At 41.7% G+C, this 15113-nt stretch overlaps 1 protein-coding gene across 5 annotated transcripts in view; it reads left to right on the top strand.

The window, feature by feature from the left end:
- smoc1 (SPARC related modular calcium binding 1) overlaps positions 1-15113 on the top strand; it is a 62455-nt gene that overhangs the window by 30813 nt on the left and 16529 nt on the right. For 3 of the 5 annotated variants that reach the window (XM_083792600.1, XM_083792599.1, XM_083792602.1), the window contains 4 exons: positions 1483-1572; positions 1961-2041; positions 12139-12331; positions 13437-13519. In XM_083792600.1, coding sequence (XP_083648726.1) covers positions 1483-1572; positions 1961-2041; positions 12139-12331; positions 13437-13519 — 447 coding nt within the window. The remainder of the gene's footprint in view (positions 1-1482; positions 1573-1960; positions 2042-12138; positions 12332-13436; positions 13520-15113) is intronic. The other 2 variants (XM_083792601.1, XM_083792603.1) reach the window with 1 other exon arrangement.

Consider the following 15113-nt stretch of genomic DNA (forward strand, 5'->3'; position numbering starts at 1 on the left):
CAGTTGTCTAATTATAGTATAAGACAATGGCATGTGTGGTCTGTAAATACAGGTGTGTTCACATTTACCTGATGAAGACCAGTCTTGAAAACATTGTGCTGCCAGTGAGATATAATCCAATAAAAAATAAATCCTTCTGGGGAACACAAAAGCAGTGGGCAGGTATTTTCTATTTTTCTTTAATGAATTTTTGCTACCCACCACCTGCAAAATTACTATGGATGTGTGTGTTTCTTCGAGACTTTTAGCCCAGCACAATGTAAGACTGGGAGATGACCTATTCACTAGACCTGAATTAATTATTGAAAAAACCTGAAAAACCTATTTCAGCATTGTGATTCAGCCTGCTTAGACAAAAAAAATTGGGAGTTGTTTGACATTTGGGATAATCTAATTGAACCTCTATTTGTGCCAGGTGAGATTAGTCCATTCTAGAGACATAGTTGGACTCACTTCAAATGCTAATTTGAACCAGATCCGCTTTGAAATGTTTCGCTTCCCCGTTTCTTATCTACTGGCACCCTAGTCCACCCTAATACAGAATTCATCTGTATTATTTAATACAGTTTAATGAGCTAAATGTGAAAACGAATAATGCTTTACCAAAGCTAGAACAATATTCTAGCTTTTAGTGCGGGGAGAAACATCTGTATGTTCACAAATACAGACTGAACTGAAAAATCACACTCGTGTGAAGTGAGCGGTGCAACTATACTTTTATTAACGCTACTCCAAACACACATAGGGACATACAGACTTAGCTGTTCCTACTCCAAACGCTACTCCAAACACACACAGGGACATACGGACATAGGGAAACAAAAAGCTAGTCATCATTGGAGCAGTGTGCACTGCTCAAAAACACATAGTGTAGGAGGAAGAACTGGCAAAATATTAGCTCTTGAACATTGCTCTGCTCGTCTATTGTATTTATTCAATAAACAATTGAGATTAATCTTCACCTGTTCGTTAGTGGTGGGGCAGCCTTTCTTTTGTACGTTTTTGTTTTCTTTGTCAACTGTACCCCCATAGAAAGCTACATGAGAGCAGGTCTACACCTGCAGCGCTCATGCGGGCTAACCGCCAAGAGAGATTCTTGATTGGGAGGGGGGGTTCTCCTCATTCTTGTGTCTGTGTATGCGTGCACTGCTTCTGAGCATACGCACTTGTGTGTAGGGATGCATGGTGGATGTATCGTGTATGTGATAGCCTTATCGTGCTGGTGTGAGAACGAATGCCTATGAAAGGAGTTAATTTCCTGTGTGCAAGTGAGATATACAGTAGACGTATGTGGGAGGTCTGTCTCCATGTTTCTGTGATTCAGTCTCTTATTTAGTCTGACTTTATCTTTATTCTCTCTCTCTCTCTCTCTCTCTCTCTCTCTCTCTCTCATATTACTCTGCTGTCTTGGCCGGGCCATGTGCAAATCCCAACCATTCAACACTTCTGGAGAGTAGATTGTATTAACCTCAATAATGGTAGTCTCCTTCCGTTTCTTTCTCACTCTGAACCCAGATGATGGCTCCAAGCCCACGCCCACCATGGAGACCCACGCCCTCCCTGAAGGTGAAGGTAGGTTCTCTCCAGTCTTGACCACATTGGACAGTAGCATCCCTATTCTGGACATTTAATAGGCAAACATTTGGCGAAAATAGCCGATCAACACGCCCCATTGCGAGATGGGCTTTTTCCGGCGAAGTAGAGGTATGGAGATATCACACTACAGATCCCTGGGGGATTTGGGGGTCTTCTAGGTACTTCGTGCGAGAATAACAATCAACACCAATAGTTTTGTATACAGTACCTCTTATTTTGTCCCTGCAACAAGTATTCTATTAAAACAAGACCAATTTCCCTCACACCTGAATACACTGACACTGATCAGTGCAATAACCACAAATGTACATCAATTATAAATATGGGTAATCTGAGACTTTGATTTGTCCTTCTGTACTTGCAGAGATCACTGCTCCCACACTGTGGATCAAACAGTTGGTTTACAAAGAGAACAAACAGAACAGCTCCAACTCCAGGAGGCCAGGTGAGGGAAACCCATTTACTGCATCCATACACCACTATACACCTAACACATGTACTGTACACCAAACCAATATACTGTATCCATACACCACTGTACATGCAAACTGGCAGAAAACTTGTATCCATATTTGTGAGTGTCGCACAAAACTAGCTTGATACTGACCACATTCTTTCCTGATCTTCCTCTTGATTCACGTCTTCGGAAATATAATTTTGTGATTATAAAATATTGAGCATATTGGTTCCTGGGAATTACTTTCATTTCCTGTAACAGTTACTAGAAGTGTGTATTCACCTTTTTGACCTCTTACATACTGTAGAATGTAGATGTTATCGACAAAATGCGTTTAGCAAAACGGTTTTGTCCCAGTACACTGTCCCTACGTGATCAAATATATAGCACCACACAACGTTTTGGGCACATAATTGAAAGATTTGTTTTTAACTGTAAGATAGTACAAAGCTCCCATGTGCCCCCCTCGAATGATGAATAAAGATGAAGCCACTTTTCTAAGTCCAGATTCCCTGCTACTACACCACTGTTTTGACAATATTATTGAGTGGGGAAAAGCCTTTTGTGATGACCAGTGGTGGAATAAGTACCTTTTTTACTTTTTTAATTTTTACTATCAATACTGCAATTTAATAGTATCAATACGGCAATATTTAGTAGAAATATTAAGTCCAGAATTCAAAATGTATTTGAGTAAAAGTATTGGCATCAAAATGTACTTAAAGTACCAAAAAGTACTAATTATGCAGAATGTCCCATTTCAAGTTTTCAAGTTTACAAACTCACAATGCGCACAATCACGAGCGATGCATTGTGAGCTTGTAGATCTGCTTTCTTCAAATGGCCAAAGATGTAGTGGAGTAGAAGTATTGGAAATTATAAATACTCAAGTAAAGTGTAAATGCCTCAAGAAGTTACTTAAATACAGTACTTGAATACATGCACTTAGTTACCACCACTGGTGATAACCAAGTAAATTGTATACTTTGCGGAATGTGAAGATGTAGCCAGTACAAAATCAAAGTCCTTTTCACATGGTTTTATTTACCTGGCTCTCACGGACAGAGACCACAGATGTGTTTCAACCAAACAGGTCTTCCTCAGCGTTGTTCACAACTTTTTTTTAATCTGGAGCCTTCTGCTGTGCAGCCATTTCTCTTACTTTGTGAATGTCAATATGGCTCCGGCCAGTCTAATTCATTGCAAAGCCTCTTCGTGTTTTCCACCAGCTTCTGGGATGAAATGTAAAACTTCTTCAAGGAAAATCCAGGCCCTGCTCCACGCTGCTGGGATTAGGTTTCCCTAGTTTCTTTCCTTTGGTGTAATTTGTTTAGCTTTCTCTGTCTCCATGTTCACTGCCCTCTAGGCATGCCCAGTCCACTCGGCTGCTTTCACGCTCCCTGCACCCAGTCACAGAGTGAGGATGGTGGTGGGGAGGAGGGGGGGGATCTGCGTAATGTGTGTGTAGGGGTGCACAGTAAAATCCTCAGTGGGTTAACTTAGTACATTTGTACCTCTCTTCTTGGAGTTACAAATGGATGGATAAATTAATATAAATATATCCATCCATTTAGGAGTGTGTGTGTGTGTGTGTGTGTGTGTGTGTGTGTGTGTGTGTGTGTGTGTGTGTGTGTGTGTGTGTGTGTGTGTGTGTGTGTGTGTGTGTGTGTGTGTGTGTGTGTGTGTGTGTGTGTGTGTGTGTGTGTGTGTGTGTGTGTGTGTGTGTGCGTGCATAAGTGTTAAACTCAGCATTGGTGAATGCACAGTACCTGTTGGTGAATCCTTGAGTATAAATGTACACAATACATAGTAATACATGTGTGTGTGTGTGTGTGTGTGTCTATACCTGCATGCATACATGTACTGTATTTGTGAGTACACACATGTTTACAAGTTAGCACAGTGTTATTTTTGACAGGACATTTTGATTTTAGTTTTAGTCATAGTCTCTTGAATAGTTTTCATTTAGTTTAATCACATTTTAGTCACCTGGAATGTTTTAGTGTTTGTCTAATTTTAGTCGACTAAATATCATGAGATTTTAGTCGACTAAAACTACAGTTGATTTGGTCGACTAAAATGTATTTTGGCGGGCCTTGATGCCGTCGTAATGATTGATTTTACACTTGCTGAAAATAGGCGATCTACAAGCTCACAATGCGCCGCGCTACAACGTGTTGTAGATTTAAGCAATAAGCCACGAGAGGTCTCAGGTTACCGGGTATTTTACACTGGCTGGGGGCGTACCCAGCCAGTGTAAAATACCCGGTAAGCTGGGGCCTCGAGTGGCTTATTGCTTTTCTAAAACGGTTACAAACATATAGCAATATTAACCTAATAAAACGATTGAATTCACAAAAGTAGCTACGCTTTGCGCCACCAGAGCGAGCCACATCACTTCCTTGTTTTGCTCTTGGTTTTGCTCGGCAAGTAGCCCCAGTGATTGAAGGAGTGGGTAACTTATCGGTGGAATTTACACCGGTCACGTGACGGTAACCAGCCAATCAGAATCAAGTATTGGGACTACCCGTTTTAGAACTGCTATTTTCATCATGCAACCAAGTGTAAAATGACTTATACTGGATCTCTTGTCCACTAGTCCCTTTCCTAACATTTTAGTCTAGTTTTTATTTGTTAACAAAATTGTCAGTATATTTTGTCTCAGTTTTAGTCATCGTATCTTAGTTTTCATTTAGTTTTCATCAGTGAAAAAAGGTAGTCGACGAATTTTTTTTGTTACAGTTTTAGTTGACGAAATCAACACTGAGTTAGCATGTATACGTTTTAAGTAGTACTATACCATCTCACCTAAGCATGGGCCACAAATTGCTTCTAGTTGTACGTACCATTTTATTCATTACATGTGATTGATGTTCATTCGATCGGCTCTCTGTTCCCCATCCACACTACACTTCTGTGCACAGGAGTGTGAAAGGAGTTTGGTTGTAGCATAAGGAGGATATCAGACAGGGAAGTGGTTAACTTTGAGTGATGGTGTTCCAGCAGGGGAATTTGAAGTTGGGGGCGGGGGGAGTGAGGAAGGACTGTATTTAATGGACAGATATTCACTGTGACAGCGCTTTGAAACGGCTATGGAAACACCGGCTTCCTGTTTCTGATTAGCATTCGGCGTCCTGCGAGGGACGGAGGACATGGCCGACAGAGGGCATTTGTCAACACTTGAGAAGCTTAGAGTGTGTGTGTGTGTGTGTGTGTGTGTGTGTGTGTGTGTGTGTGTGTGTGTGTGTGTGTGTGTGTGTGTGCGTGTGCGTGTGCGCGTCCACACGAGAGTGCATGTGGGTGAATAATATGCATTTGTACAAAGCTGTATTTTAGTTTGTAGATATATTTGTTGGGGCGAGGTTGTTAAATTAAGTGGTACTATTAGTATCTGTTATAGGGGTGAATTAAATTAAAACTGTGAGCTGGTACTACAAGTCAGTCATTAGTCAGAAAACTTTGGACAAGAATCTCTTTTTAGCCTATCGTTGTTTGTCAGGTGAAACCTACTCATGAAATGTAGACGACAGATCGCTACCTAGTCGTGATTGGCTGCTTCTAGCCAATGGGACGGAAAAGCGGCCTCTGGGCAATGGGAAGGGCTGGGAAGGGGAGAGGCTAATATCCCTGGCAGCCACGCAGCCTGCAGTCACACTCACGGGTTGACGGGGAAGACACGTTTGCAATGTTCGAACATCACTCGATATAACTTAAAACCAAACGTGGCTGAAACAGCGCAGCCAATCCATTTGAAAACACGACTGAGAAAAAAAGAGAGGACAAACCTGAGAACTATTAGTGGGCAGTTTGTTTTACATCATCATTACATCACCAAGCTATACCGAATTCCCTCCTCGATGTTGTAAGATGATAAGAGCGCCCCTCATTTCACACAGGTGTGATTTTTAACAACTAGGGAGGTGCCTACCTTGAATGATAGTGAAGTGATGAAGTTATGTCTGTCCCTTTTATGCCTGACGTCAGAATGATGTCAGATTTCTGTATGTGTCCCTTCATTCCTATATATGGAGTTCTGTGTCAGGCATGACAAAATATGGAGTGTTGGGATGTCAGAACAGGCCAGCTCCATATATGGACCCTGGGCGGTGGCCCGGTCCAAAGCACGGGCAGAGGCCTTTTGTGGCGGTTCTGGACAACCGTGGGTCCGACCGACTCGACACCGGGCACTGCACCCCCTGCGTGGTGTGGAACGTCTGTGTCGAATTTGAAGTCGGTGGGGCTAACGAGTTCTCGAGTTACGTGGATTACAAACAGACGTACAGACAGACATACGTACAGACAGAAACTTGGTGCATTTATAGATGGATAGATATTTCTCTCTTTCTTACTCTCATCCTTGTTCTTTATCCCTCCCCAACAATTTTCTGCCTATGTCCATTCTCTTGCACTGTCTCTTTCTGCCTGTTTTCTTCCTTGGAAAAGCAGAGTAAAAGCTCACCATGAGCAGCTCTCCTGCGTTCTCACACAAAGTGCTCTGTGCATTCATTGGCTCCTTGTCTCTGGCTATTCCGTAACTCTGATTTAGGGAGATGTGTAGAGTGGAAGTGTGTGTTTGCTTGGCCAAGAACAAAGAAAAACTAGCGCAAAGCTAATTCTTCAAACCAATAGTCTACTGGAAGCCCCCATAGGTCTCTTAGAACCAGAAATGTTGGTTAGTATAAACTGTTATGATTCAAATGTCATTTATAGGCTTAGCAGAGATTAAGCTTGGTTGCATGTTGTGGCCTGGGCCGTGGCTCAGTGGTCCAGGCACCTTGGCTGGTAGCCCGAGTTTGGCAGTGTGCCGCGGGTTCGACTCCCGATCCCGACGGCCTTTACTGCATGTCACTCCCCCATCTCTCTCCCCATTTCCTGTCAGCCTACTGTCTATCCCTCCATAAAAAATATAAAATAAAGGCAAAAGCCACAAAAAAACATCTTTAAACGTTGCACGTTGAACAATTTGAGTAATTAGCATAATATGTGACCATACATTGGAGTGTATGGTCAGTGTATGATGCCACAATTTTAGTATTTTTCCAGTTTTTCACGTGTCTATGAGGTGACAGTACTTCATTAGACACCCTGGAGTTGTTTTTATGTGCAGTGATGTATTAACTTTGTATTTTCTTCCTGGAGGCTGAACCCTTGACAGTCAAACGGGCCAATGAAATAAACAGTAATATAGTGACATCACACTATCAGCCTTTCCACTAACCCCTCCTCCTTTATCATACAACTACAGCTGTGGGTGCGGCTTCAGTTCAGGTGGATCACCACCCACCAAGCAAACCAGGCATACTTAATGAACTGGTGGGCATAAAAGCATGATTTTAACAAATACTGTACACTTTTTGGAAAAAGTTCTTCCTCCTTATATTATAATAATACATGATGATCATGTTTTAGGGTGGAAGAAAATCGTGGCACTCCATCTTTAACAACCTACTGTATATAAGGCAAAACATTCTAAATTTCATCATTATTTAAGTAACATGTGACGTGTCAAACTAGGGGGTTTTCATGATTCTGAATCCATTCCAAGCATTAGTTTTGCACAAAAAACACTCCTTGGGCTAAAAACTGCCATAGCCGTCATCACAAATGTGATGAGGTCAGCACATTTGGGCTATGGCCGTTTTTAGTGTTTTTAGTGTTTTGTGCAATACTAATGCTTGGAATGGATTCAGAATCATGAAAACCCCCTAGTTTGACACGTCACATGTTACTTAAATAATTGTCTCCACCAGCCGAAGGCATGGGGGAGAGTATGTTTTGCACTCCGTCCGTCCGTGTGTCCATCCGTCCGTGTGTCCGTCCGTCCGTCCGTCCGTCCGTGAGCAGCTAATCTCGGCCACCGTTAACCCAAATTTTGCACACACACTCCCTGGATGCCAACCATGAACCTCTGCCCCAAACTTTCCAGAACGGCCTGTTATAGCGCCACCAGGAGGCCGCTTTGTGCAAAACAAGTTTTTGCACAGTACACCTACAGATTTTGTCCAAACATCACGCAAATTGGTACACAGTCTCTCTAGAGCCATTCAACCAAACCGGTCTTTCAGATTTCTCAGACTCCATCCTGATTGGTTAAGATTGGTTTCCAAAATTCACAGGAGTGCTCAGTTTCAAACAAAATGCTGCAAATCATGAACACATCGCGTGATTTCCGTGAAATTGTGCACCCACATTCCCACTAGGCCGAGGACGAAATGCCACATGAACAATTTCAACTCAGCCTCAAGGTGGCGCTATAACTGGCCCAAAAGTGTTTTTACCTCTAACTGCACGGATCTGTGGATAACTTTGTATGCCAACTCCCTAGAGGCCAAGGAAAAACCTTTGCCTGGAATTTTTCACATCTGCTCTTTATAGCGCCACCAGGAGGCCGACATATGTAAAACACATTTTCTATTATTACTCCTTCACATTTTATCCAAATTTCACGCAAATCGGTACACATGATCTCCATAGTCATGTGATCAAGACAGGTTTGTTTGATTTCTCATATTCCATCCTGATTGGCCACGATTGCCTCCTACAGTTTTCAGGAGTAGCAAATCGCCACAACTCCTCAACGCAGCGTCCGATTGCGATGAAACTGTGCACGCATATTCCCACTAGGCTGAGGAAGAATCCTGGTGGAGACCTGTGCCGATTGGCACTTTATCTAGTTTAATTTGGAATGTTTTGCCTTATATAGGTTGTTGATGGTATTGTCACATATTATGCTAATTACTCAAATTGCTCAACATGCAACCTTTAGCAACCAAGCTGAATTTCATCCATTAGGCCTATAGACAACATTTCTATCATAAAAGTTTATACTAATCACCTACAAGGCATTAAGGCAACCATACCAGGCTTTGACACAATATGTTGTTTGAGTATTGCAAAGAGAAGAGAAAAAACAAACGTAAACAATACATGCTCTAGACAGAGAACATTTATAACGTGTAACAGAGAGCAGAAAAGTTGAACAGCTGTAAACCACCAGCTTCCCTCTTCATGGGCTATAGCCTAATGCAAACACTGCACACAGGAGTTGAGCGATATGGACAAAATGAAATTGCAAAATGTTTTACCAAATGTCAATGTCGATATAACACCATATTGTGGCACACTACATTTTCAAATTGTTAAAGATTTATGCAACCAACTCAGGATTTTAACAGATTGGATATGTGTTATAATACTGTTATTTTTAGGGTAGGCTACCTACTCTTTATCATCTGCCTCTTTCTTTTTTATCTACTGTAGAATCCCTGCTCTCTTTGTAATAGACACGAACGTGAAAGTGTGTGCACGCATGCACACATGCACACGCTTTCATAGAACTCCCACAGAATGCTGCAGAGAGCATTGCCGTGATTAGATCACAGCTGAAAGTGATTGGAGTGTAGCGAAGAAGAGAAAGATGGTGTGTGTGTGTGTGTGTGTGTGTGTGTGTGTGTGTGTGTGTGTGTGTGTGTGTGTGTGTGTGTGTGTGTGTGTGTGTGTGTGTGTGTGTGTGTGTGTGTGTGTGTGTGTGTGTGTGTGTGTGTGTGTGTGTGTGTGCAAGGGGGGGGGGATTGCTGGACTAGTGTCTCAAAGAAATGGCGAGAGATTGAAAGAGGGAAGGAAGAGGAGAGGTTTGGGGATAGTGGGCTAGATAGAAAGGCTGAGGAGGGAAACAGAGGGAGGATAGAAAGAAGAGAGTGGAAGAGGGCATTCTCTGATTTCACTTTGGATTGTTGGACTGTCATTTTGCATTCCTCTAATAATCACAGAAGTAGTTCGAGTTCTTGGTCAAAGATCACACACACATGGCATGCACACGCACCCCCCAAACTCCAACCCAACTTGATCTTACTTGTGCACTTATTTTAGGGACACTGATCTATTTAGAAATGTTCTGCAAATGCTCTGCGTCTCCAATGCAATCCCTATCATTGGAGCAAGTGAATTGGAAAACAAAAATGGAACCTCCCACATCAATAAACAGTAAATAGAGCGGAAACAAATCTTTGTGAGGCGTCTCAGGACGAGAAGCATGTAGATTAAGTTTCACGTACACACAAGAACCTTGCGGGGGCTCACGGAGCCTGTGTCCAGCCTTTTTCCATTTGAATGTATAAAAAACAAATTTCTTTTGGGAATCGCACTGCCTGGCGCCAGCATACCCCTCTGTATAATAAACAGTGCTAAATAATTTTGATGTGAAGAGACCTTGGCAAGGAGCGGAGCGGCCGCACAGCGCTAAGAACACTTGAGCGTGAGCCCTCTGTGGAAAAGTTCTGGGGGAGCGGAGGGGGACACGCTTGGCCTTGTGATGGCAACACTGCTCAGAAAGCAGGCGTACATGCTCTCTCACGCACGCACACACAAACGCACACACACACACACACACACACACACACACACACACACACACACACAGTCACACACACACACACACACACACACACACACACACAGTCACACACACACACACACACACACACACACACACACACACACACACACACACACACACATATACACACACACACACACACACACACACTTCATACTGTAGGCCAATGTGGGGCTACAGACATGGCAACGACAGCCATAGATTGAAGCTTAATTTGTACTGGCCAAAAAGACCTGATCTACAAGATAACGCCTCACACACCATAGTACCACAGATTATGACTTGTATTCTTTACAATGTACAGTAAACCACTATCTGAGAAGCATGTGTCAACTGTGGTTTGGCTAGTTTTAAACATTTGTTTGTAAATGACCACTTTTATCAGTTTACAGCTATGTGGTAAGCAGCAGTTCCCCCCCAGGGTTTTTCAGTATTTATTTAGTTTGCTGTGGGTGTGGATTTTGTAAATCCTCTAAATGAAGTTGACTTACAGTGTACTAGCTGCCTTCGCGTCCCATTAGAGGTAATATGGAGACATGTTAAACAGGCTCTCCTCCACCCAGTGGGTGTTCAGACCTCCTCACCAAAGCAATCCAAACTAAATGAACCAAATGCACCCAAGTTGGTGCCATTTGTAAACTCTCAGCATTAAAAACAGTCTGGATTTTAGAGTGTAGGAAGAGTCTCCATCCTCCAAATGGCTATATCAGGTACCATACTTACTTGAATACCCCTTGAGAGCAAACTACAGTAGTACAGGTAGTACGCACTATCTGTGTGGTTGGCTTGGCTCTGCTCTGCGCTGCGAGGGACCAAAAAGGATGCTTCTATTCTGTTGTTACACCTTAAAATGTCATATTTCTAATATGAATGCTGTGTTTCACATTAAAAGGTTTCCCCAAAAAAAATGAAAATAATATTGAAAATATCACGTTGTGAGCTTGCAGATCGCTATTTTTGCTATAATCGAAATATGGTTTAAGTGGTTAATTCATAATCATCATTTTTCCTAGAAAAAACTGTGAAAGTCATAAAAAATACAAATTCAAGTGTCCAGCTATACTTGAGTATTTACTCAAGGACAGTCTTCAAATAAATGTACTTGTTACTGGAAAATGAGAAAGGGATTAGTGGTATTTTCTTTTTTAAATAGGGAGGTAAAAGGCCCTCTTCACCGCTACAGCAACAGGATTAGCCTTCACATGTGGCCATTGTTCTGCTTTGTCCTTGTCGGTGCGTTGAGAGTGAGCGATGAACTAAATGGAGGTGAATGTAAATACAGTGAGGTGAAGGAGGGTTTTACATGAGCATCTCTCAAGTGCTGAGCGCCTGCTGTTGAATGATAGTGGATGAGATTGTGGTGGGTGAAAACCTAGTTTAAAGACTAATGCGACCTGGAGAGGGACTGGAAAAGGTCCCTGAGGCCAGTCTGGGGTCAGGGGCTTTCTGTGGGTGACCCATGTCTAACCAATGACTAGTCTAAACTAAGTATGCACCCCACTTGGAATATTGTCTCAAAAATGTTTTCTTTTTTCTTCCTATGTTGTAAAGCAATCAGTTAATTTGCTATCTTTCACTCCGTCCATCGAAGATGGTCCTCAAACAAGACTTTTTTTCATGTATGTGTTCATTGTGTGTCAGTACATTCCAATGATATGTCCGTATTGAGTGTGCTTCTCACGATTTTTAGAGAAGGTTCCCTCTTGTGACCAGGAGAGGCAGAGTGCTTTGGACGAAGCAAGGCAGAATCCCCGTGAGGCAATATTCATACCAGATTGTGGGCCCGGAGGGCTTTACAAGCCAGTCCAGTGCCACCAGTCGACGGGCTACTGCTGGTGTGTTTTGGTGGACACAGGGCGACCTATTCCTGGAACCTCCACCAGGTACTATGGGATTACATCATATCTGTCTGTGTCTCTACTGTGTAGACCTTATTATTTAATACTTTAGTAACCGAACACCGCTTTAGTATGTTAGAATGTGTAAAATTAAACTAATTGTTTTCATTGGATCAGAGACTGTCAATTATAAAATATAATTATTGTAGCTAAATCTCTGACTGAAAAGTCAGTCAATACTACTAGTCACTTTGTAAATAGAACTGTCCAATTTGTTTTTCACTACAAACCTTGGCTTGAAAGAAACTCTGAACCCATTCACCACAGTGGCCGATCAGCATGGGGGAAAAGAAGAAAGTTTTCTTTCACACCAACAGCAATTTCTATCATCAATATCTATCAACAACAGCTTGCTATGACATTTCTTTTCAGTGCAACTGCTACTGTTTACATTGTTTTCAGGGGAATGGGCAAAAGCTGAATGAGTTTTTATGGGCACCATGTCATCATAATATATATGATGCAATAGCAAAAAGGACAAAAACTGTAAATGATGCCTTCCGTCCATGTTTTGATCTGTTTTCTGGTGTTGTTTTAAGAACTTTTATGATTTGTTTTTAGAATGTGAATATTACAATTTATAAACTGTACTGCAGAAAAAGGGATCGGATGTCCAACAGATTGTAAACTTTTATGGGTCAGTAGATTTAGGTTTTAGTTTCCGAGTCATCATTATTCTCACTCACTAGTGTAAAGGTTGTCAGTTTACAGGATGTACCCTTTCCTGTGAGCAAAACCTATTTGATGATTGTGTGTACTGTGATTGTGTATATGTATTTAAGCACAATTTAACATTGGGGGAATACATTTATTTACTACATTTTACACTACCGTTGTCATTACTTTAAAAGTGCGGCTAATGATGTAGAGTGCTTGGGTATCTTCTTATTTTTTGATTGCATGCTGTTTCCATATTTGACTGATCAAATTTACCAGCATTGGCTTGCTACCTCTTTGAAGTCTTTTGGATTCTTCACACTTTTCCGAAGCATTTTTTTTATTCTTTCCATCATTCTCTTTCTTTATCCTCTGTGATTTTTCTCTCTCATGCAAGCCTCTCCCCTCTGTCCTCTCTGTTACTCTGTAACAGGTACCAGACCCCAGACTGTGACAGTGCAGCTCGCTCTCGAGTCTCAGACACAGAGGATCCTTTCCAAGGCAGGGATCTGACAGGTCAGATGCCACACATACTCACACATCCTGGCCAAAGATGGAATCCTACTGTGCTTCAAAGACAACCACAAAGGGCAGCTGGTCAAGACCTTATTTTACAAATCTAGATGTGATGGCTGTAATAGTATTTGCTAATAATTTGCAGCATTTGTTTTAACCTGCATTTGTAGGGTTTACCAAATACAATTAAAAACAGTAACACATCAATTGCCATGATAAAAAAATATATTCACTGGAACTAGTCATTCATCACTCATTTTATTGTCCTTTGTGGCAAACCCTAGTCATCTGGCACCAAAGTAGCGCAAAACAAACCATATTGGCAAATACTGTTGACCCAGGTGTTCTCTGACATGCTTCACATACCAGCCAAGACCCACTTTAATGTAATCATGGAAATTGTTTTATGCCAAAAAATGCATGTCCGTTCAGTGAACATTATTTTGCTGGATTTCAAGAACAGTGTGTTGTCAGTGTAATAGCTTGGTATGTGACGTTAATGCACGTGCCCTTTAAGAAGCCACCAAGCCACACTTTGTGGTGTTTGATTCCCTGTGCCGGGAAAGATCAGAGACTCAACTCCAAACCCCAAGGTCATAACCCTTAGCTCCCATACGCCTCTGCCCCCTGTTACTGCTCACTTATTTTTTGTTACCCCTGTGTTTCCCCATCATTTAAAAGTTGCATTGTAACTCTTATTTAATTCCCCCATCTGGTGAGTTTACAGAGTCAAGCGTGGCTTCTGACTGCGCAGCAGATGTGTGGTAGGTTTTTATGGAAGGTGTGAGTGTTGCGGAGGTGCGGTGGGCAGGCCGCAGAAGGCCACTTGTGGTGTTGGAGACCATGGTGTGTGTGTGTGTTGGAGGAGGAGGGGGTGGGGAGTGATTTTGGCTGGGAGGAGATATTTTGATGTACTGCAGTGGGATGTTCTGAACGGCCACAACAAAGTGTGAGATTTCATCACATAAAGGCTGAAGGGGGGGGTGCTTGCGATTGCACGCAAGGCTTTGGAAAAGAGGAAATAGTTCAGAGGGCTGTTGGCAGGTCCAGTATGTCCAGCACCCACTTGACTGTCCCTGGAACCACCAGGGGTGGGATACAAATAACTTTCAATTTTGTCAATGGATAAAAGGTGTAGGCAGAAACTTGTTATTGCATAAAATGTAATGCCCCCCACCCCCACTTATAGTGACTTGTAGGCTAATTAATGCATTGTAATTAATGTATTATAACCATGCAAATTATAATACAATTCTGATCCCGACTAACAGAAAAAGTCAAGTGACCAACAATTATGAAGTATTATGATACTTGATAAAAGGCTGTATAATGTGTTATGATTTCATTATGAGTACTCATGAGTGCTTATAATTTAAACTATAACACTGCTATAAGCAATTACATTGCTTTTATATGTGACCTTAAAAGTAATTATAAAATGATTTATAATGTGTTATGATTATTATATTTTATGAATGTTATAAAGAATTATGAGTGTTTATGAGTTTTTTTTTAAACTAATTTATACAGTGTTATTAGCAGATTATAATGCATTACAAGTATGTTTATAAAGAATTATAGACATGGAATGTGT

This window comes from Protomyctophum parallelum (genome assembly GCF_964188405.1).
Source record: "Protomyctophum parallelum genome assembly, chromosome: 20".
Taxonomy (NCBI): domain Eukaryota; kingdom Metazoa; phylum Chordata; class Actinopteri; order Myctophiformes; family Myctophidae; genus Protomyctophum; species Protomyctophum parallelum.